This window comes from Canis lupus, chromosome 12 (genome assembly GCF_003254725.2).
Source record: "Canis lupus dingo isolate Sandy chromosome 12, ASM325472v2, whole genome shotgun sequence".
NCBI lineage: Eukaryota > Metazoa > Chordata > Mammalia > Carnivora > Canidae > Canis > Canis lupus.
In genome coordinates, this window is record NC_064254.1 from 8,431,884 (window position 1) to 8,456,012 (window position 24,129).

General features: G+C 46.4%; 1 protein-coding gene and 2 long non-coding RNA genes across 22 annotated transcripts in view; 2 read left to right on the forward strand and 1 right to left on the reverse strand.

Moving 5' to 3' along the window:
• LOC118350412 (uncharacterized) overlaps positions 1 to 5,633 on the forward strand; it is a 36,193-nt gene extending 30,560 nt beyond the window's left edge. For both annotated transcript variants that reach the window (XR_004804163.2, XR_004804162.2), the window contains one exon: positions 5,490 to 5,633. This is a non-coding gene — a long non-coding RNA (uncharacterized LOC118350412). The remainder of the gene's footprint in view (positions 1 to 5,489) is intronic.
• KIF6 (kinesin family member 6) overlaps positions 1 to 24,129 on the reverse strand; it is a 380,576-nt gene that overhangs the window by 83,434 nt on the left and 273,013 nt on the right. For 18 of the 19 annotated variants that reach the window (XM_025418669.3, XM_025418662.3, XM_025418671.3 and 15 more), the window contains 2 exons: positions 20,518 to 20,626; positions 9,496 to 9,551 (listed from right to left, as the gene is read on the reverse strand). In XM_025418669.3, coding sequence (XP_025274454.3) covers positions 9,496 to 9,551; positions 20,518 to 20,626 — 165 coding nt within the window. Of the gene's footprint in view, positions 1 to 9,495; positions 9,552 to 20,517; positions 20,627 to 21,849; positions 22,009 to 24,129 lie in introns of those variants that run through there. The other variant, XM_049092079.1, reaches the window with a different exon arrangement.
• Positions 14,221 to 24,129, forward strand: part of LOC112641542 (uncharacterized) — a 61,152-nt gene continuing 51,243 nt past the window's right edge. The window contains exons 1-2 of the long non-coding RNA XR_007401122.1: positions 14,221 to 14,909; positions 16,343 to 16,424. This is a non-coding gene — a long non-coding RNA (uncharacterized LOC112641542). The remainder of the gene's footprint in view (positions 14,910 to 16,342; positions 16,425 to 24,129) is intronic.

The following is a 24,129-nucleotide window of genomic DNA, read 5'->3' on the forward strand; positions in this document are numbered from 1 at the left end:
GGAAAAGGAAAATGAGACGAAAACAGAGAGGGAGATAGACCTATAGACACTGAACTTCAGGGAACAATTTGGGGTTTGCTGGAGGGGAGGTGGGGGGGAAAGGGCAATGGGGTGATGGGCATTAAGGAGGGCACTTGAAGTAATGAGCACTGGGCATTATATGCAACTGATGAATCACTAAATTCACCCTTGAAACAATACATTAAATGTAACTAAATTGAATTTAAATAAAAAGTTTAGTATATGTGCTGCCGAAGCGAGCACGAATTTAAATAAAAAGTTTAAAAAAAGCCTCCTATTCACAGAGTGCGGAAAGGACCCTCAGCCTGCAGAGATTACCCTTTTACAGATACACGCCTGTCATTCCCCATCCGTGACCTTCCTGGTTTACATAAAAGTTGGCACTCTTCTGCAGGGTTACTCAGATATCCAGATAATCATATCTGCTGGCAAAGTCACTTTTGAAATACTTGTATGAAAATTATCATGTCAAGGATGTACATCACTGCTCTGATGAGATTAGATGCATCAGCTGCCTTCTGAAAGTCTGAAATGACTCTCGTATGAGGGGAAGAAATTTTATTTTAAGGCATTTCATTAAACCAAATAGGTGTTGGGAAGATTGGTTCTTTGCAAAAGATTCTACTCAGGGCCTCAACTGATGCCATATTCCACAATAAAGCCTAAATGAGTTGAGTGGGAAAAATAGACAATAAAAAACTAAAGAAAATTTAGAAAGCTTTAAACAAATACTCAGCAATGAACAACCCATCATTATTATTGTTCCAATGACCCTTTCTAAGCACAAAAGCAATAAAGGAAGTCATAAAAGAAAAGATCAATGGATTTGACTATATAAAAATAACAAAATAGAACCCTATATATTATAATGCACTTTACAAAGATTAGTCACTAGTACTGTTGGCAAAACACAGGCGAAATGGTGTGCTGCTTCCTTTAGACCATGGAAATGAAAGAATTGCTAGAACTTTATAAGAGTTGAATGAACAAAAATCATTAGAGCTCTCTGTAAGCTAAAGCCAAGAGGATACAGGATGTCAATCGCTACCCCAGCAATACCCATTATTCTTTTAAAAGGCAAACCTCCCCTGCTGTCGAGGTGGCCTCTTTCTGAAAAATGAGACCACTTTTCCTCCCCGGCTGCCTGGACCAGGAGTGGGTTTCTGACCTCAACACAGTTTTAAGCTGGCCAGCAGGTGCTGTCCTCGAGGCCAAGAAAGAATAGAGTGGGTCACTCAAGTTCTCTCTCTCATAACTCTGAGCGAAGAAATAAGCAAATGATTAGCTCATTAACCTTGGGGATAGAGTGTTAAAGGAGGCTCTCAGGTATAGCTGCGGCAGAATAAAGGCAGGGGCAAAGGCCTACGGTCAGCAGGAGTAACAGGTTGCAGGAGCAAGCATGCATAGAGGTGGCAGGAGGCTCTGAGGGAGGCGTGGGGAAGGTGCACTGGGCTCCAGAGCTACACTGGTTCCTGCCATCCCCCTGGTCCTGGCTCTGGTTTCCATTTCAGCTTGGAGGGGTCTCAGACCTTATTACTGTATATTGATGAAATTCTTGCATCCTAAGCCTGAGCTAGCTCAACTGGGTTTCTATTTCTGAAAATTGAAAGAGCCAAACTAAAAGTGATTGTTTCTGTGACTCAAAGCCCAATTCAGAGTGATATGAGCTTCATCCTTGAGAGGCAGGAATGGGCAATAATTACAGTAAGTAGAAACCCTAATGAATGGTGTTTATGTTTTCTGGAGAACAGGTTCTTTTGCACAGAAGGGGCTGGTTGGCCTGGAGACTGACTCTAATTGCTGTTAGGGGCATTTGCTCTTCTGGGCAGTAGACACCCTGTGAGCCGTCACCACCCCTGTGAGACCCTGTCTCTCAAAGCCCTTGTCTTTGTTTTGATTCTCTTTGTGTCTAGGGCTATTTGCCAGCCTTCCAACAATGAATCTACTTTGTTTTCTAAGAGAAGATGCCCCATATGGAGGTAGTTTAAGTCTATAAAGGAACATCCTCCATGGTAAATTTAAAACTTGCTTCTCCAGTTTACAGTGAGTTTGATTGGTATGGCTCTCCTGAATCCACCCAGACAAGGCCAGATCCCAGACCCTGGTTCGTATGCTAAGGTAGGACTTCGGGAAAGCAGCCATCCATCTTCGTTGGCTGTCATTCCAAGCAGATCATGGCTTTCTTTTTTATACATGACGATTATTAGTGTTCCCTCTTGTCAGTTAATATACTCTACAGCCCTCTGGCTTGCTCAGATCATTTTTGTTTGTTTGATCTCTAAACTATGACAGCAGAGCACTCAATCAACTCTGTGAAGACATCAGTCATGCTGGTTATAGGCTGTCACTCATATTGCTGCATGTCTTGGAGTTTCAGCATTATAGATTGTTACAGAAGGGACCTCAAGAAGTCAGCTTTGCCTTTTTTGTTTCTACATGCCCTGAGTCATCTCAGAAAGATGTCTATCTATCCTGCTTTTAAAGATTCCTAGAATCTCTAACCATTTCATTACCTTTTGGACACAATATCTTTTCATGTGATTAACTGTATTTGCAATACAACTGAAAATTACTTTATCCTTTTTTTTAAAAAAAGATTTTATTTATTTATTCATGAGAGGCACACAGAGAGAGGCAGAGACACAGGCAGAGGGAGAAGCAGGCTCCCTGCAGGGAGCCCAATGTGGGACTTGATCCAGGACCCCAGGATCACACCCTGTGTCAAAGGCAGATGCTCAATCACTGAGCCATCCAGGTGTCCCACTTTCTCCTTTTTGAAACTCTTTAAAGATGGAATTACAATTTGTTGGTCCCTCTGTATGACATTAAGTCATATACTGTCAGCTCGCTTCAGACTATATTCCTTGGGCAGAAACCAGTGTCATGCAGCAGGCTCATTTGCTCATGAAGGATTTTTTTTCTCTAGCAAGTTAAAGTTGTTGCACCACCAAGAAAAAGTCACCACATAGAAAGCTTGTGGAGCTGAGCCTAGTCGGCCGTAGAGCAGCACAGGACTGTACACATTCCCTTCTCCCTGCATTCCTTCTCCGGGTAGGGAGTGGTCAGTGCTCTTTCATAGAAGAAAGGGCTTCTTTCTTATCATGTGGCTCTTCTCATCTTTGTGCATGTCCTTCATGTTTCCACACTTCAGTGCCTCAGCTCTTCCTTATGCCCTCTTCTCTCACGAAGCCTCAAATTGGAAAAGAAATCTGGTGTTTTAGATAGTGTCTCCCCATGTAGGAGGAATGTAACATTTCCTTCTACTTATATCACTGTTTTTATTAGGATTGTAATTGGTTCTGTTAGAGCTCTAGTTATGAAGTTACATAGGTTTTGAGAGGTCATCCCAATCTCAAGTTTCTCACAAGTCTGATTATTTTTTAGCATGTAATTCTGCACTTCGGTCATTACAGCAGAAGCACTGATACTTAAAACAGATTTTTATATTTCCCATGCACAAGCTCTCTGTTTTATAGGATAAATTACTTTAACTGTTATCATTTCTCATAGGATCTACAATTCATTCCTTTATAGATGACTTTGTTTCTTTTTTTTAAGATTTTATTTATTTATTCATGAGAGACACAGAGAGAGGCAGAGACATAGGCAGAGCGAGAAGCAGGCTCCCTGCGGGGAACTTGATGCGGGACTTGATCCCAGGACCCCGGGATCACGACCTGAGCCGAAGGCAGATGCCCAACCACTGAGCCACCCAGATGCTCCTGACTTTCTGTTTCAAGCCACAGAAGAATTTCTGAAAGGTCTGCAGTGAACTTGCTTGTTCTGTGTCCAGCATTTCTTCCTTTGGAGAAAGATAACTCTTCAATTCCTTACAAATCTTGTTCAGTTTACGTGGTTCAGGCAGGTTAAGCTGCTGCCTGAGGAATGGGCATAGCCTTTAGGCTCAGCCAATCAAAGTATTTCGTTCCACTTGGATGGAGGGATTGCTTTAGAGATGGACACATGATCTAAGCCAGGCTAAGCATTCTCCCTCCAGGGACTTTTTGCCAACATTGCTGGAAAGATCACATTTACTGGAATTATGAATTCCAAAACCATGTAAATTGAGAACTTTCAGAGGTACCTTGTCACTAGATGGGGTGAGGCCATCAGGGAACTTAGTCAAATAGCCCTGAGAGATGGAAGGTAGGGGGAGGGGGAGGAGGAAAAGGAGGAAGAGGAAGAGGAGGAGGGAGAGAAGGGTACATGCAAAGCCAATTGTACTCCTTGGACCTGCAGGTTACATGAGATAGTAAATTTCCTTCTACACTTATAGCCAAACTTAGTTTTGAGAATATAGTATTTTTCCACTTGAAGGTAACACATTTCTGTCTTGTGGTCACTAATGACTTCTACGCTTGCCCTTAATCAGGGTTTCTCTAGTGCTTACTGGAGCCTGTTTGCATGAAGCTAAGTACTTCATGACATCCATTCCTACTAAACCTCATAGAAGTTAATGCTTTGAACTCTCTCATGTTTTCTGAAGCATCACTAAACCCATTCCATTGGAATTGTATGGAGCCTGAAAATACAACCCCACTATTCTATTTTCTAAACCAAGGAAGATGATGGTTGAAACCCATGTGGGGCACTGAATCCTACCAGGGCTACTGCAAATCCATAGCATATCTTTCTGCAAACCAGAAAAAGTCATACCTTTCTAAGGACACATGCAGCCCTGAGCTGATGCATATGGAAATGAGAGCAAGAGCAGGCTGGGTTTCAGGCCCCACTGTCCCCTGCAATTGAGCCCCAATAGGCACAAGGTGACCTGTCATTAGTCATGTGACAAAGACTCTTTTCATCCTCTTGGGCTGTGTGTGCATGAGCTAGGGTATAGTTTGAGCCTTTTGCTGGGCACACCAGATAAGGGCTAAAGATTCACAAGACCTGAGGGACAGCTGAGTAAAATCTTAAACTCAGAAGACAATGTCAAAGTCAGATAAATCCGAATTTATGGAGATCATAAACTGTATTGAAAAGTTTTGGAGTTGGGCAGAAATGGAATTTAATTTCAACTTGTTCACATAGAGGGAACCTCACTAACACGGCATTTTTTAAAATCTTCAAAATAATGATGATTCCCTATTTCATAGAATCTAGATTATGTTCAATGTTAAGACTAATTTTCATTCCAGAGGTTCGTAAAGTGTGAAAAAATGGCCAAATGTATCTTGATTTCAGAAGTGTGAAGACTAAAAATCATGATCTAGAATCTATGACACATGGTAATAACCCTGCCTCCCTGCCCCCTGTACAGGTCATGGCTCTTCTTTGCAAGGATTAAATGAGATAGCATATGTCAAGTTCTTGACACAGCACAGTCAGTGCTCAGTACGTGGCGGAAGATGTCTTTGGGGTGGCTGTTACTTGGAGATAGTGCCAAAGAGTAACAAAAGAATATACTTAATTCAGGTTTTCATAATCTAGTGAAATTACCTGGATTTTCATCTTTCTCCTACTCCCAGATAAGCTACTAGAAGCCAACATGCACCAACAGGTCCAGAAGCAAAGCTTAAGGGAAGACACCAGTACAGAAAAGGCACCCTACTGAAAATTGTCCTATTTATCCCGTTGATGGAGACCTGGATCAGAGAAATGATTTCTCAACACCCAAATGTGTAAGAGAAATATTTTATTAAAGAGTGTTTTTCAAAGCGGGGGCGCGGGGTTGGGGTCCTTTGAATTTAGAGTAGGAGAAAGAAACCTTTCAGAGTGTTTTGTTAGCTTTCTAGTGTTTGCTTTTCCCCTTTACCTCCTGCTAACAGCTACTTCCATTACCTTTCCTGTGGTTTTTGAATTGATCACTGATTGGCCCGCTAGTGAAAATCCTTCTGTGCAGCATGTTGTGAGGTTAGTTTTCATTTAGGCCTGGAGGGGTCGGTGGAAGATGAAGAGTTAAGCTCTGTCCCTTGACTCCAGAGCAGCCAGTTCTGGGACTGATCTAGGAGGGGACCTTATGCCAAAGGACAGCCCCTCATCGTTCCTTGTTGCCAAAGACAATGCTGCCAGTAGTAGAACACTCACATAGAAGAACGAACGCCGAAATTCTAGTAAGTGAAAAATGGCCTGGTTGATGCCACTGCTTTTAACTGGGTCTAATTCTTTTCCCCTAGTTTGGGCTCAATGGCATTTTTAGAGATATGATGAATGGAAGCAGGGTATGTGTGAATGTGTTAAATACACAGCCCATGTGATGAAAAGCAGTCTAACACTCTTGTGTACGGGACACATACATACAGTGAAAACAGCTTTCCTACAGAAACAAAAGACTACTTTTTTTTGAGGGGGGAGATTTTAAATTGACTATTTCTTTCATTTCTGATTTCAATGGATTTGAAATCAGAATTGATGTAAATGGTGTACAGAGAAGGACGGAAAAGGCAGCAAGAGTTTATCTACCTAGTTTGGGTTGGCTTGTTACAAGAAATGGAAATAATATGGAAGTTTTGGTTGACTTATTATGTCATGTAAAATTAGGTATGATGTGGTTATAAGTGAGTTGTTAGCCTTTAGGAATTTTTGAGGATGAAACTCAAGTGACAGTCCTAGATCACAATGTCAGAGAAAACGAATTACCCAGGAAGGGACCTGAACTTAAATCACATGGGCTGGTTGATCTGTAGTTCACAAGTACAGTTTTAATTTCCTCTCTGCAGGCCAATTCCATGTGCACTTCACAGCATCCCATTCCTGCCTCGGGGTACAGAGTCAGGATGTGGCACAGTTTGGGAGCGGAGCTGAGTCACAATCCCACACATGTGATGGTACATCTTTGCCAAGCTCCCACCTCCTGACTCTTGGATTCACTAAGTCTAAGATTTCAGTCACTAGGGACTGAAAATTCCACTTCATTTAATTTCTCCTTAGGAAAAATTGCACTTAGAAAGGTCACAAGTCTCCTGAAAGCAGTTTCCTTCAAGATTGCCTTGGAAATTTTAAATTTAAATGTGTGTACAAGTTCCACCTTATACTTTCTTCATCTCAGCCTTGTGTTGGACATGCAGTGGTGATGGGCTACTTCCTGGGGCCAAGCACCAGGACAGCTTGTTCAGTAAGGAGGCCGTCTCAGTGATCCAACTCAACCGGGCCCCCTGGGATCAAAAATACATTTGGAAGATGGGTGGCCAGGGGATGGATCTTAGTCTGCTCTTTGCATAAAGTAAAGGAAGAGGGATATTGGCTTTATTAGCACCACTAAACTAGCTACTTTTTTGGTAGTAATGAATGCTTGAATCTCAACATTGGTATGAGGTCTGCTTGTTATGATCTAGAAAAAACAAAGGTTTACTTGCCCAGGGTTTCTGCTAGCAAATCTGGACTCTTTGTGTGTCTAGATCATTCTCTCCAAGAGACCAATTACAGCTCTCATGCACTCAGACCCTGGCTCTTTGGGCAGGGCAGCCGTAGAGCCACAGGGCAGCTTCTGACTTGCCTCCTCCTGAGAAGGTGGCAAACTGGATCCATGAACATATGATATTGCACCCAAACTATGGAGAATTAGGAACTATCTGTGACAACAACCTGTACTCAGAGTGAAAACATGGATTACTATAGGCCATTGGTCTCTTTCATCATGAGTCTATTTCATTAGTGTTGGAATGAATAATTTTACTTTGGTTGAGAGAGTTATATATTTTTCAAGAGAAAAACTTTAAATTACTTTTTGGGGGAGAAGCTGTTTCTAAAAGCAGTTTCTTTTCCCTCTTATAAACAGACCTCCAGGGATAAAAACAGACCACTGGGTCCTTTGAGTCCTACAAGGCTGGCAAGTCGGCCCTGGACACAGTGAGGCCTCCATTCTTTCTCTGCCCTCCCTTCTTTCCAGGCCACCCAGCCAAGTGGGCCACCATGACCCTGGGCTGCTCCTTAGCCCTGAAGTCATGGCACTGCCAACTGGGCACTGACCTAGAACCAATTTCTTTATTGCTTTGGGTCACTGAACCCTCTGACAATCAGACAAACTTTGGATATTATCTCCAGAAAGATGTACACACCCTTAACACCCAGGGTTTTTTTCTTTTTTCCCATGTAGTTTTAGGGGTTTGGGAATCCAGGTCAAGAAAGGAGTTTGTAATCTTTGTGAGTTTTTTATTGTTTCTTGTTTTGTTTTGTTTTGTTTTGTTTTTGCCAGGAATCCTTCTGGCAATCTGATGAAGCAATGAGCCTTGTCTCAGAATGATGATTTTTAGGGTGCACAGAATAAAAAGAAAAAAAACCATTGGATTTTAAGAGAAATCAGTTATACTGAAATAGTTAACCAAATTTTAAAACTTTTTGAGATACAGAAATACCTATATGCTTTTATATAAATGCATTAAATAATAAGATCTCACAGTGAGTCTAATAACTATCATAATTTAGAAGTACTGACAAGTATAAAAGATACTTAATGATATCTGCCACAATGGGCTGTGAAATGAAAATGTCTGCAATTTCCAGGGGTGACAGGTGTTGCTAGTCCTACTGGGGTCACCTGCCTACATTTATCACTGGAGGTATGCTAAATTGCAGTTAGAGGTTGGTGAAAATAAAGGCTCATTTTCCCCCTATCCGAGTTCCTAGATCTTAGGTTAAGAACCCCTGGGACCAGAGGGATTCTCTGCATGGTGCTGGGCATGGCTCAGGGCCCGGCTGCCTCAGGCTGCAGAGGTGAATGTGAGACTCCTATTTAGAGACAGGGTGCCTGAAGCTGCTCTAATTTTCCACATTCTGTAGGAAAAGCCAAAGGGAACACTCCAGTGGCTTACTTATGAGGGGAGGCGGGTGGGGACAAGGGAAATGCGGGATGTCAGCTGTGAACAGGGAGGTAACTTCTGCCTTCAGAGCTGCCTCAGCCTGGAAGATAGGACTCTGGGTGTCTTCTAGCTTGGGAAGAAGGAAACATTTTCTTCTCACTTTGACAAAAATATGAAGCATACTTGTATTGGGTTTGCCTCCTGCCTTGGCCTCATCTTTCCAAGGACGCTCACCTAAGTGGCAGAGTCCTACTGGGCAGCCTACGCCCGGGAAGGCACAGAGGCTCCTTTGCCTTCTCCTCCTCCCACTGGTTACCGAATGGTACTGAAAAATGTATGCCTGTGTCAGAAATGCTAAGTATAAACTTTGTGGGGTGGGGGATGTAAAAGTGTTTCATAGCACTTGAAAATATGAAACTCCACTGTAATCTTGCCATTATGACTAGTTGAGCTATGGTTGAGGAACACCGGAGGGAAAAGCAAAAGTTTCTCATTGGGATGCTAGAGCTCAGGCCTGCGTGAGGATGAAAAGTTCAAGTTCTAGACAAAAGAAAACACTTTTCCTGATGGATAGTAGGAGAGATGACAAACTTCCAAGGAAAGGCACTCACAAAGCAGCTTCCTTGGCAGGGACATCTTGAAACCCGGCTTCATGGTTATTTGGAGGGACATCATGACCTGATTTTCACCAGGAAAATGGTCTGTGAAAGAGGCTCAAAGAATATCATCTGCTTACCAATTTTGCTCCTTGTTTCATTTATACTTTCTCCTAGGGCCTTTGCTTCAGAAAATCTATGGGGGCAGGGGGGAAGAAGAAGAGAATTTAATGTTTTCTGTTCATCCCAAATTAGTCTTTAAAAATAATAGAGATTATAATCTCTATTATAGAATAATAATAATTCCTGAGAACTCTCTAAGAAAATTTAAAACTTTATGGAAACACGTAAAAGAAAATCTAAATAAATGACATGTATTAGGCTTAAAAAGAGATAAAATTTGTATTAATTACTGCTATCATGAATTTTTACTTCTCTATCCAGCACAGAATATTCATTCTCATATTCTATAATTTAGTACTTATAATTTTGAGTGTTTTATCATGCAAGGGTAAGACTTTTGTACTTTGCTGTGCTCTATTAATCATAGCACCTAGATCCTACAGTTATAGTCGAGAATGCATGCCTACTATAACTTAAGTAACATTTTTCTTCCCCCTGATTATAAAGTAATAAGTCAGAGGGTGGCAAACTGTGGCTGGTCTTTGAAACACATTCAGGCCACCACCTACTTCTGTAAATGAAGTCGTACGGGAACACAGCCACTGTGATTCATTTATACATTGTCTATGGCTGCTTTCAGATTGCATTGGCAGAGGTGAGTAAATGTGACAAAGACTGTGTGGCCTGCGAAGCTGAAAATATTTACTATCTGGTCCTTTACAGAAAAAGGTTGCTGATTCCTCTTGTTTATGATGTTAAATCACATTTTTAAAATATGAAAACAGAAAAAAAAATCCCTAATAATCCTCCCCAGAAACTAGCACATTTTGAGCTCCATCCAGTCTTTTTTTCTACTCAGTTTTTATAATTAAGATCATACCATGCATACAATTTTGTGCTTTGATTATTTTTCACTTAGCAGTATTAATCCTTCCTCCTGCCATTAGAAACTTGTCCATCGTCTTTGATGGCTGTCTACTAGTCTGCCAGATGGTTGTGCTGGTGTCTTCTTAATGATTTCTATGTATTTTCCAACAAATATGACTGAGATGCTTGTTGAGAGCCCAACTTTGTGGTGATGAAGCGCTGTAGGATATGGCCTATGTGAGAAACATGCATTCCAGTTCTCTATACACTGTGGGCCTTTAAGAAATGTCAGTCTTGGGACGCCTGGGTGGCTCAGTGATTGAGCGTCTGCCTTCAGCTCAGGTTGTGATCCTGGGGTCTGGGATCGAGTCCTGCATTGGGATCCTTGCAGGGAGCCTTGCTTCTCTCTCTGCCTGTGTCTCTGCTTCTCTCTGTGTGTCTCTCATGAATAAATTATAAAATCTTAAAAAAAAAAAGAAATGTTAGTCTTTCCCTTCTCCTTTTTGCCATGGGATTTAAAGGGCAACCGAAAGGCTATGAAACAAATCCCTAATATGTGGCTATAGTATATCATTATGCTACTGTGGATAGCCCTGGCTAAGCCATTGGACTATGCCCAGGGAGGGGTGGGTCTGTCTGTTGAGTGGAGAGTAGTCAGGAAAGCTTCCTGTACAAGGTAGGATTGACCTGGTTTTTATGGATGCATAGGACGTGCTAAGAAAACTCTACCCACCATCACGCTTCATTAACTATCAACCCTGGGCCTATTTGATTTTAACGATCTCCTCTCTCCTCATTGTCTCTCCACCACCCAGACCTTTCTGGACCCCAGTAAATCCCAGGTATCACGTCATTTCATCTGTTCAGTTCTTTGGTTGTGTAGATTTTGTTAGAGGAGGTGGGACGAGGAGGGCATTCCAGGCAAGGGAACGAGGTAAGCAGAGGCCAGAGTGCTGCGACGGCCGTGTGCGTGCTGGAGGAGAAGTGGGAATGACGTCACTGCTATTATCCGAGTCTGGCTGCTTGGCCTGTGACTGCAGACGGGAAGTTTCCAAGGAAGGGACTAAATTTCCTCTCAATGTTAGGTTTCTTGAGACTCCACCCCAGCTCCCTTATTAGGGTGTCTAGGCTCACGACAGATGTATGGAAGGTGCTCTGTTCCGCTAGGGCCTGTCACCTTCTGGAGAGACGTGCAGCAGTCCCCTTTGATGCCGTTGAGATGGAATTTGGTTCAGCGGACATTCATGGCAGTCACTGCGCTGGGCCCCGTGGGTTCACAGTGGCCTCTGCCTGCTGGGCAAGCGCACCTGAGGAGGGGTCCAGGCCGCTCGCAAGAGGAGGGCGATTTTCATCCTGTAAGTTCTGCCAAGTGGTGGGCGGACTGCGAATGCCCCAGCCCTAGGGCTCCACAGGGTTTGCAGATCCTTCACTGCCCAGCCAAGGGCTCCTGTACGCCTCTTCCCCTAGCATTCCCTCACCCATTTGGATTCTCGAGCATATGGAAGGCACGAGGCTGCTGAGCTGCTGAAATTCATGTCCTTTCTGGAGGACACCAGAGTGGAGAAGAGAAAGGCGGAAGGAAGGTGTGGGAGGCGTCCCCGCGTCCCCCCTCCCCGGCCTGTCCACATTCGTCCTGGAGGGCCCGGCGGAGGTTGCTGCTGAGCGCCCAGGTCCACGCTGTCCGGGGAGAGCCGAGCCGGGCCCGGAAGCCAGTGAGGGAGGCCGGGAGCCGCTCCAGACCCTCCGCGGCCGGCGCCTTGCTAAACCGGGCTCTCCCGCTGAGAGGTGCGGCCCGAGGGCTGCCCCGCCGGATGAGACCGTGTCCCCTGCACTCCGCAGCTGCCACCGCTGCAGGCCGCCCCCCCCCCCCCCCACGTGTCCCTGAGGTCTAGTTGTCAGGACAAACTCTGGACTAAGGGAGCCCAGCCCCGAGGCGCAGAGGGCGAGAGCGCAGGGGAGGCAGGGGACCTGAGGAAGAAGGGGACCCCGGCTTCTTGCACGTTCTCCCTCCCATACCTTCCCAGCCCCGGGCTCGCTCAGCCCCACGCCTTCCCCTTCCTCCAGCCTCGGACTAAGTTCTGATCACGAGGGGGAGCCTCCGGACTTGCTCCTGCCCCGAAAGAGGCACCTGCCCTTTAATGATGCGGCTCAGGGAAGCAGCCTGGGCCCGAGGCGGTGCACCCGCGGCCGGGGGGAAGGAGGCCTGGCCTTGTCAGGGGGCGGACCTGGGGTAGGGCCAGGGAGGAGCCTCGGTGACTCAGCCTATGAGCCCCCAGGGTCTTCCCCTGGCGCCAGGGCATTCCTGTCTGGGGGTCGGAGGCCTATGGCTCATTCTCCAAGGGCAGCGTTGCCGGGGGCAGTTCCAGTGTGGGGCTGGCAGGCTGCTCTGTCCCCTGCACGGGAAAGTCCCTACCTCGGGGCAGAGCCTGGGCTTGGAAGGGGAAGGAATGTAGTCCCGGGGTGCTCTTGCGCGGCCGGGCCTCCCGGGACACCCAGGCTGCCCGGATCCCACCGCGGCCACGGCGCGCCCGGTGCTGGCCACTGGCCACAGAGCGCAGAGCCTCCTCCTGCTCGCGGGCGGCCGTCACCCCGGCCGTCACCTCGGCCCTCTCGCCCGGCTGCTCCTTCTCTGCCTCCTCTTCTGCGGCTGTTCCTGAGATGCTGGGAGTTGTGGGGCTTTTGTGGCGACCCTCTCCCCAAGCTGCCTCTTCTCCCCGGCACTCCACCACGGTGCCTTCACTTGTCATCCCCACCGACAGCTCCCGGATCTCCGTCCCGGCCCCCCTTTATTTCCTGACAAACACTTCTAAGGAACAGATTACCTCCCACCCCAGAAACCCCTTCCCTTCCTCTTTCCTTTCTTCATCTCACTGCCAAGCACAGACCCTCACCCACTCCAGCCACCTGCACCCCCTACTCTACTCCTTCCTCCGCTAGCATCCTCACTCAAAACACCCACTCCCCATCCTCCCCCCTGTCCGGTCCTCCCTACCTCTCACAGCATTCCACCCCGCTTCCTACCTACTCTCCCTGCCTGGGAGAAGGAGCAATCACCCCACCCCACTACCTCCAGGACACAAAGGCTTGGCTTGCAGGGCTCCCTGCATTCAGGCTGCCTGCCTTCGGGCCATTTCCCACACTTCTAGCCTGAGCAAGCCTTCCTAAATGCAAACCTGATCTCATTATTCTCCTGCTTAAACTCTTCAAGAGCTCCCACAGGACCACAGGACAAAAACCCACATTCCTTAACAGGGCTAACCAAACTCTCATGCTCTGGCTGGTGTGGACTTCAGCAGGGTTTCCTCTCACATCCCCCTGCCTTTCTAGGCTGGCCTCCGTTCCATCAAGGGTCACACCAGCTGACTTCAGGGCTGCTCCCTTTGCTTGGAACGTCTTTCTTTCTTTGGCTTCTTCCTTCCTTTCTTTCTTTTCTTTCTTTCTTTCTTTCTTTCTTTCTTTCTTTCTTTCTTTCTTTCTTTCTTTCTTCTTTCTTTCTTTCTTCTTTCTTTCTTTCTTTCTTTCTTTCTTTTTTTTCTTCTTCCTTCCTTCCTTCTCTTTCTTTCTTTCTTCTTTCTTTCTTTCTTTCTTTCTTTCTTTCTTTCTTTCTTTCCTTCTTTCTTTCTTCTTTCTTTCTTTCTTTCTTTTTTTTCTTCTTCCTTCCTTCCTTTTCTTTCTTCTTTCTTTCTTTCTTTCTTTCTTTCTTTCTTTCTTTCTTCTTTCTTTCTTTCTCATCTTTTTAAAGTTTTTATTTATTTATTCATGAGACAGAGAGAGAGAGAGAGAGAGGCAGAGACACAGGCAGAGGAAAAAGCAGGCTTCATGCAGGGAGCCCGATCCTGGGTCTCCAGGATCACGCCCTGGGCAGAAGGCAGGCACTAAACCATTGAGCCACCCGGGGATCCCCTATTTGGCTCATTTCTACCCAGCCCTGTGATTTCAGCAGAGATGTCTTTTCCTCTACACAGCTTTCCAGGGCCTCACAGGTCTACAAGGAGTCACTGTGGTCCTCAGCACCCTGACCTTCTGTCATCACAGGCCTTTATGAGGGAATTGCCTGCTGACTTGCTTTGTCCCCTTTCTCAATATTGTAAGCACCCTGAAGACAGCAACCACATTTGCTTAATTCACACTTGCATCCCTGGGGCTTAGACTGGGGGCACACATTTAATGAGCATTCTATACCTATCTGCAGCATAGGAGCAGCAGCATGTGAGCCAGCACGTCACACAGGCACTGTGTGCAGCGACATGGACTCGAATGCCCAGCTGGATCTCAGAGTCCTTGTTGTAAGATTAGGATGAGCTGTCTCTCAGGGTTGGGTTGATGTGGGAAGTACATGCATACAAATGTCCTTCGTAACTGGATCAGGACCACTGCCTGGCAGGGCAGGGATGAACTGTGATGAACTGTGAGGTGGGCAACCACAGATGGGTGTCATTTGCTGATCCTTTCAGCAAACCAGAAGGTCAGAGGAGGGATCCTTGCAAGTCCATGGTCAAGGACATACCCAGGACAGTTGCTGAGTTCCTCAACTTCAAGGGGAATGAAAAGGATGGAGGTTAAGGTAGGATCTCATGTACCTTCCAAGACTAGCTCCAGGGAGAATCCCAGGCTGCCCTTGGTATGTGTTGGGCAGATATATCACCACTAGGGGAGCAGCTGAGGAGGCCTGACACCAGGCTCTGCCCCAGGGCAGTTAGAACCACAGGCAATTTGCCGGGGACCAGGGGCAGCAGCTGCTTTAACCTCTGGACTAAGGGGAGTTGCTGGTGTTCAGGAGCCACTCAATCTTCAAGAACCTCTTCTATCTATTCCCTATCACGTCAGCTGGCCGGTGGGGAAATATGTCCTTGGAGGGCAAAGGGTTCCTATGACACCTTTCCTAGTCTCCTGGTCTAGAGCAATTAACTTAATATGTTGATTATTTACAGAGTGAATATGCGGTCCTCTTCCCTGGCAGAGAGGAAGGGAGGCCTGCATCTATGCCATTTTCTTCCTCTGTAGACCTGTCCCTGGCACGACACCTTAACTGCCTCTGTTATGCTGCCGTGAAGATGACGGGTGGATCTTCATGGCATTATAAGGACCTTTCATTTCCCTTAGCCTTTACTTTCATACCAATATTTCTTTTCTATTCCATCTTGTTTACCTTCAAGGTGCTGTCCGCTATGGTGTCCTGTTGAGCTGTTCATTCCCTGAGTCTCCAGGAGCCTGCTGTTGCATTCTCCTGCTTCTAGAAAGTAGGTCTTGAGCAGTTCACTTGGCTGCTAAGACTTCTCGAAGTCAATTTTGAAGTGTCATTCTCAAGCCAAAGAAGTTATTTTTGGGTACCGTTTTTGTGGCCAGCACCGTGCTAAAAACTGTGGGGAGGCTAGGAAGATTCTAATCTAATCTCTGCTCTCAGAGTTCATAATTCTAGTTCAGGAGACAAGGTGTAAATACAAAAAACAAATGGAAAAATAATAAAGGTTAAAATTGAAGTCTAATAGGAACCAGGGAACTCCTATTTGTCATGGATGTTATTTCCAGATGGTGCCATGAGATTGCTCTCCAGCCTTGGTCCAGTTTTCCTGTTGGTTTTAGATTGCTGTTCTATTCTGTGTCTGAAAGATCCAGTGGAGTGAAGGGGTGCTTTTCTTGGTCGAGTTCACATTATCATTGCCTTTGTTTCCAATTGCATTTAATCTCCCTATTTCTTTCTTCTTTTGTTATTTAATGGGACTCCGTGACAGAGGGATTCAGTTTGTATCAAAGACCGGCCACAGAAAGTTAGCTGTGTTGTGCCTGGGCACTGGTCTTTGCCAACCATGGGGTCTCCAGCCTCTCCTCATATTATTGTATACTGCGACGATGAGTCACGCCTGAAAAATGCTGTGATTTTTGAATTGTAGTTGTCTTCCCCTGAAAAATGCAGCTTAAGAATTTGTTTGCATGCTCTTATTCAGCAGAGGATAAACACCCTCTTAATGTGCCAATGTATTGCTTCTCTTGTCACAGACATGCAGCACAACCTCCCCCAGGCTGGGGGCTAGGGTTGAGAGATACTGGAAATTGCCTGAGAGGACAGCGAATGGTCCAGGTAAGAGGGAGAAGAAAATCTTTCTATCCAGTAACACAGACATGTATGTGTGAGCCACCGATCGACCCCTTTGTCCTGTAGCTCCGGGTCAACACTTGCACTCTGGGGGAACTGAAGGATCAGAAGGGATCCTGGGCCACCAACAGTACCTTCACTTGGCCCTAGAACCTCCTTGCTGTGGGCTAGAGTGGCTGAGCTGGCCCAAGGCTCATGCATGGAGGCAATCAATCCCTTATTTTGTTGACTTTGCCAACATGATGACCCAACTGGAACCATGGATGGTAGAGTTATGTGATGTGAAAAGTCGGGAATGAATGGTGGGCCAGGACTCTGGGTCCTTGTTGCTGGAAGCTACCAGAGGGTGAGACTTTCTCAGGGGAAGTCTCCTGGGAGCAGAGCGAGAAAATAGTCCTTTAGTGCCATCCTGCCTAAAACCCTTTGGTGCATGTCTGTGTTCCTAGGACAGGCCAGCCCCCACAGATGGTCCGTGTGGTGCTCCAGTCACCAGGGAGGGCAGCAAGTGCATGGAGGGGATCAGGGTTACCGTAGACCATTTCCTGAGGTAAGGGTGGCCCTATTTTATATATGCTGTAGGAGCGCTGCTTTGCAGTTGTTTTCACAGAAAAACATATTCTCTTAGTCCTCTGCTCTAAGCAATTATGAGCATGTAATACCTAGTAATTGAATACTCTTCACGAATGCAAGCAAAAGCTCCAATCTTGAGAAAGGGGTAGATCCTGGTTATACCCACACTCCCCCAGTACCAGCTATTCCTTTAATGATTGTTATTACAGTAACATTAAACAGATGTAGACATTTTTAAAAATGTGGGCTGGTCTCTTGACTTTCCATTTGATTTAAAAAGACTGATTTACTGCTGGGAAAAACCTTTTCAGAGGAAAGCTTTGTGCAAGTTTCATTAATTCCCTTGCCCTATGGCCACAAGCATGATGGGGCCACCAGTATTACCAGCCCATCCTATGTGATTGGATATGTTTCAGCCCAAAAGCACATTTGTCATGGGGTTGTCAGAACTCTACTGTGCTAGAGTTAAGTGAGCTCTGTATTAAGAGGCTTTGAAAGGCCACATCTTCAGCCCTGCCATCCCAACCCACCCTCTCGCTGGAAACAGACCTAAACGCAAGAGTATAAACCAGAACCAGGAACCATACCAATTCTAGAATAATTCTTGAAGTACCTGGGTGGCTCAGTCAGTTAAGTGTCTGCCTTTGCCTCAGGTCATGGTCCGAGAGTCCTAGGATAGAGTCCCGCATTGGGCTCCCTGCTCTGTGGGGAGTCTCCTTCTCCTTCTCCTTCTCCCTCTGCCTGCCCCTCCTCCACTCATATTTTTTTTTCTCTCTTTCTCAAATAAAAAAAAAAAAAAAAAAAAAAAAGAATTTTCCCTAAGCTAGTGGTTCTTCAACTTGAGGGTGCAAAAGAATTACTTGGTAATTGGTTTAGCCCATAAAGTTAGGGGATCCTACCTCAGAGGTTCTGGATCTCAGGGACTCTGCACACTGTTTAGCCAGTGGTTTTCAAAACTGGTTGCATGTTGGAATCTTTAAAGAAATGGATACTTAGCTCCTACCTAATTAAATTAGGGTATCTTAGTGTCAGGCCCAGTGTTGAGAGCTTTTACAAGCTCCATGGGTCATTTTAATATGAAGCCAGAGTTGTCAGGCACTGGTGTAAACTACGAAGCCTTGGGTGAGGACAAGGCTGAGGGCCCCTAGAGGTTCTTACTGGATGAGGCAGCTAGTGTGACAGGCTCACACAGACAGGCATTCTGCTCCAGCATGTCCAGTGGACTATCCCAGAAAAAAACGGCTTACTGTGGGTACACATTAGGTTTGTGAAACCCCAGGATTCACTCGCTACAATTTGTGTGGATGTGCCTATGTCCATTTTTGCAGGGAGAGGTGTCCTCAGCTTTCACTAGAGTCATTTTATTTCCTTTATTTCCTTCCCTGCTCCTTGTTTTATTCATTTATTCATTCACACGCCCCTGTCCTGCTCTCATTCTGCTCCTTCACCAGGTAACCATTCTTACGGTTAAAGTATGTGACGGTCTATCCTTATGTTTGGCTGTTTTTGTTTGTTTTGTGTGTATCTCTTTAGAGTCTCCATGAATTCTATGATCTTAGTGCTACCTGTGTTGGCATGTGTACATTCATCCATTGCTCCTGACTTCACGGGCAGCTTCCCCGAGATTTTACCTCTCTGCTTCCCCAGTGATGGACACCCGGGCTTCCAGCTCTCCTCAGCCACAAACTGAGCTGCCGTGCACATCCTCACATACGTCCCCTTCTGAGCCCACATGAGAGCTTCTTAGGAGACACACCCAGAGGAGGAACCACGGGCTGGATGGGCCACGTGTACGTCTTTGGACTACAGGGGGTGCAGTGTGGCTCTCCAGACGATTGCTCCTGGCGACACCCCTCCCACCATCGCTGGATCCCTAAAGTGATCTGAGACCCCCACTCACACGCCACCAAAGCGAGAATGCTGGTGGGTAACAGTCAATCTTGGCCCTCAGTGCTGTTTGCCTTTCCTTTTCTTTTTCCAGCTCTACCCTCTTTCCTGTTCCCTGTGACATCTGTATGTAACCTCAGCTGCCACCTTCACGACTCTTATTCCACTTCAACTTCCACAGGGACAACAGAGGCCATCTTTACTTGTCTCCCTTCACTTCGAAGAGCATCATTTGCAGCTTCATCTCGCCCCATTTTTCTCTCCAGGCTCACCTCACCGGGATCTTTGATGCCCTCCCTGCCAGACCTTCTCTCTGAGGCCTTGCTGGGTCAGCTCCACCCCTGGGCTGTCAGTCTGCCTGCCTCTCTCTTCATAGGCTTGGTTCTGCAGCCTATAATGTTGGCCAATTCTCTCAACAAACTTCCCTTCTTGTTAGGCCTCCCTTCTTCCTCCTTCAAATGTTTGTTGTCTATCACAAACTTTCTGAACACATGTTTGCATGTGCTCTGCTTGCTCAGCTCTTTCTCATGTTCTCCGTCACTCCCAGCCCTCCGACCTGTGGTCCCCAGTCGCCTGCTGGCTCAGGGCCCTCCGTCCAGCTATTCCCCACTTCTTTCTTTCTAGGGTCCAACACCACTCGCAACACGCTGCTTGGAGCTGCCTCCCTTCTTGGCTTGAAGGACAACATGTTCTCCTGGCTCTCCCCCGCTTTTCTCTCTGCTTCCTCTCAGGCTCCCTGATGGCCTCCTCTCCCTCCCTGCCCCTTAGAGCTTCCCCCCTGCTTCTACCCTCTAGACTCTTGCATCTCCACATGTTCTCCTGAGCTTGGCCACCTCTTGGGCTCTCTTGAAGCATTTATAAGCATACGACTCTCAAAACTGGCTCTCATTCTAATTCAACGAATTGGTTTTGAAAATTCACAAATGTTTGTTTGTGTGCCAAGATCCAGAATCACATGTGACTGAACGTAACAGTTCATAGTCCACAACTCTCTCTTCTGAACCCTAGACCCAGGCACCCCGCAGTCTTTCTGTTTGCCACAGTTTGAGGCTATGCATCTACATCACAGATGAGCTGAAACGAATTATACACCTCTAGGTCTTTTTCTAAAGGGTTCAAGGCTGGCCTGACAGTATGTCAGCAGGCGCTGCTGCCCACTCAGTCTCCACTGGAGAACACACCAGAGGCCTCTGCGTCAGGAGAGGTGTGCAACGTCTACTCCCTCTGAGTAGGAAGTGCAGGGCAGCCGCAGCTGGAAGGTCTAGAGTTCTGAGACAACAATTTGGTCTATAGACTTATTTTCCCTTGCCTTTGGAACAGTGTGATATCGACAGTCACAGGCAGAGGGGAATTAGTGTAAGTAAGAAGTGACAACTGTATACAAAGTCAGTGCTGTCAGAACAGACCCCGCCATGATGTTGCTTACCCCACAGCACAGGGCTGAGGAGGTTTCTATGGAGGAAAGTCCTACCAGGCTGGACATAGTTCACTGTGAAACTGAGTATGCGTCGTGCCTTCTAGAAGTTGGGTCAGGCAGATTAAGGAGAATGGAGTAGCAAGTTTCCTGGAGGCTGGGCGGGCTAAGCCTCGGAGGACCAGTGGCACTCTGAGCCAGCCTTACCTCTGCTTCAAGATCTGTTTGTTGTCTTCGATGGTGACGCTGTCAGCGTGGTCCCTCTTGAAGATTTCAAAAGCCTCTTGTCGTCCTAATGACATTTCTTCTCTCATCCCTGTTTGGAGACACGGGGAAATGGCCTCAGTCGCAGCATCAGGATCCCATTAATTTCACTGTCACTTTAGTGGGACTGCAGAGCCAGCCCTGGTTCTAAGAGGCTCACAGCGGAGAGTCTCCTGACCAGACAGGTGGCCCTGGGCTCTTCCAGCTGGCCACCGACCCACCACGGAGGCCAGTCCAGTGACACCCTGCACCCTGTGGGGCTGTGCCGGTGCATGCATGTGACTTGTGGGGGGTGGAGTTTGGAATGTCTGGTCAGAGGAAATGAAAACCAGAGCACCAGGTCCTGGATTTGCTGAGAACATCTGCAAATGCACTTTCTGCCATCATTCAGTGCCGCATTTCTCCCCGTTTTCCTGTTATGCCCCATTTTGGTTTTCTGTTAAATTTCATGCTGAATTTCCAGGCATTTAGTTGAAAGAAATACAATCCACACTGGAAGATATAGAATCTAGAAAATTCTACCCTTAGTCTCCATATAATGTCTCATCCTTGTTTCCTGTGTCTTAAGGAGGGGCCTCAGTTCTTACTCAGAAGTTAGGTTCTCTATCACAAGACCCATGAGCAGGTTGTGTTGGAGGCTCCTAGTTCACGTCTAACCTCAACACCTCATGTTGCTATGGTCACTAGGTGCCAACCCTCACTGCTGGGCCCTGTTTGAAGGCCAAATTCCGAAAGCCAGAGTCAGGACAGCCAGGGACGTTGGAGTGAGCAAGGAGCATTCCTGTACTGCATCCCTTTTCCATCCAGCTTCCCAGAGCGAGGGTCAATGAAGGCCTGTGCCTGGGACTCTCACCTAGGCTTGTGCCTAGGTGAGAGTTGAATTCACAGCTGGATTTTGGATGAATTTGTAGAGTTTTTTTTTTTTTTTCAATGCCTCTTTTAAAAGCATTGATTCCTTTTCCCCATGTTTTCATCCAGTTAATTCTACTTATCTTTGAAGTCCTGGCTGAGTGTTACCAATCCCTCAAAATTTCCCTGAGGCCCAGGCAGCATGAATCCTCCCTCCACTATGTTCCTATCAATGCATCTGTAACATACACAGCCCAGTAGACACTGTTACTTCACATGACAATCCTTGCTGGTGACAGGTACGTTTCCAGGAGGTAGAGATTACATTTTTGTGAATACCTAGTGTCTTGTCTGGCATTTAGAAGGTGCTCACCATATGTCTGTTAAATAAATCAGGTCAGGAATGAACCAGGATTGACAACGAACCTTGCTCTAATTGCCACCTGAACATGATCCAGGGCGAGAGGGGTTTGCTGTGAGGCTTCAGGTTCTGGAGATGCATTCATGTGGGCCACATACCACATCTCCTCTTGCCTGGAAAAAACCCGCTGAGTCTCATCACCAGGCCTCGGGGTGAGGAACTGGACCAGCCCATCTGACACCAATTTAATGATTACTGTTGATAAAAATAGTACCATGAAGAATGTCTGAATGGTGAGGCACACAAGACACCCCACCCATTTCCAATCAGAAGCAAATGGGCACATCTCAGTTTTGTCTCCACATCTGTCCTGCACACTCCAGAACTGGGTTGGCCTGGGAATGGGTTTGTGTGAGACTCAGAAAGATGAGCTCTGCTGCATGAGAGACATTAACCAGGGGACACTTTTTATCCAGCAGAGCCCACCAGGAGCCAAGGGACTCATGCCATACCTCTCCCCCACTCTTGGTCTGTGCCCAATTCTGACAATGTGTGCTTTTCACTGCCAATTAAATAGCAACAGAGGGTAGAGGGAGTGAATCTCTCTGGAATAGAGTTGGGGACGAGGAGAGCTCCATGGAGACCACATGGGAGCCTGCCTGGGGGATCCCCCAAATTGCCTCCCACAGAGGAAGTGATGAGAAGGCAGCAGCAGCAGGGGGCGGGTGGGGGGGTGTGGAGGGAGTGTTGTTCAAAAGGCTTCAGTGAGGGAGACGGGTTCATGGCCTTTTCTCTCCCAGGCTCGGCTTTCTTTTAGAGCTGACAGTCCGAATTGACAGCTGGGTGGAATGGAATGGCTGTGCTGCAGTTTCTCAGGGCCCATGGCACTGTTACAGCAGTAGGTCCCAGAAGAATTTATGACCAACTGAAAACCCCACTGTGTTTTCCCCAAGATGTAGAGGGGCCTGAGTAGTTGGAACAGAAAGAACATGGAGTACACAGAGGAGGGAAATCCAGGAATGTAATTTACTATCGTTTTCCAGAGAATCTTGAAAGTCTTGCTAAAAGTATTTGGAGCCGGCACCGTATCACAGTGTACAGGAGTCACCAATTTTCAATGACTTAAAATTCAGTGGAGTATGCATTATGAGAAAGTTACACTGGAAGCACTTAATACTTCTGGTGATTTAGGAGATGCCTGGGGTCTTGCAGTGCTAAGGCTTATTGTCAGGAGTATGGCAGGTATCAGCTTTCCTCCAGTGACGATGGAGAGAGTATTTGGCATTGGAGTTCTCTGATGGTGGTGAGCTCAGGTGAGTGGACATTCATGTGAGGGCTATAATTGTGGCAGCCAGCATCAGACATGTCTGCTCAGGGAGGCCAAAGGGCGGTTGCTTGATGATGCCCATTGTCTGAAGGAAGAGAGGGAAGCCTACTGAAGAGCTGTCTTCCCCTCTCAGGATTTAGAAAACGGCTTTCTCGTCTGGCAAGCCCTGGCCTCTGAGCACACAATGTCCACAGTAGAAGGAGTAAGAGCAGTTGGAGCACAAGCTAATGAGATAATCATCTATTTATTTATTCACTCCACCAATATTGATTTATCTTAGGCACTGTGGTTGGCACGTGACAGAGATATAAACTTGAACAAGAAGATGAAAGCTTTGATCCTTGCCCTTAAAGAATTGAAAGTCTAGTGAAGGAGAAAAAAATGTGAACAATCACAATGAAAGCTGCTGTTTGCTGTAAGGCAGGCCTGTGTCCAGTGCTGGGAAACAGAGAGGAGGACGGTCAGCTCTGTCAGGGGAGACTGGGAAGGATTCTGAGGGATGAGCAGCACATGGCAGGTGGAGAAGTGGAAGAGGATCCCAGATGGAGGGGGCAGGAGGAGGAGTATGGGTTAAAAGGGCAACTTGATTAATATGCATGGTTCTGCCGCCCAGTAGGAATGGCCTTTGGAGAGAATAAAATGAATTTCTTACATACTTTATGCTAATCACCGTATCAAGTGTTTCCTCACCTATTAGGTCAGTTAAACTTCTTCATGATCCCTGGTCAAGTATCACTTTACAGATAAAGGAACAGAGGCTCAGTCAAAGAAATTTTACAAAGGGGTAAGAATGGTCTGGCTTCTAGAAAAGTCAGCTCTGCTCTCAGATCACTCTTTCCAGGGAAAGTCTGCCTGAGAGAGGAGGTAGTTGGTGGGCCTGAAAATGACCTGGTAGGAGTAGATCTGCCTGTGAGATTATACTCTTATTACCGTCTATCTTGTCCAAAACTTTGAATTTTCTTTTCAGTAGCACAGAAAAAACAGAACCATGAATTTCGACTTACTATCTCTATGATTA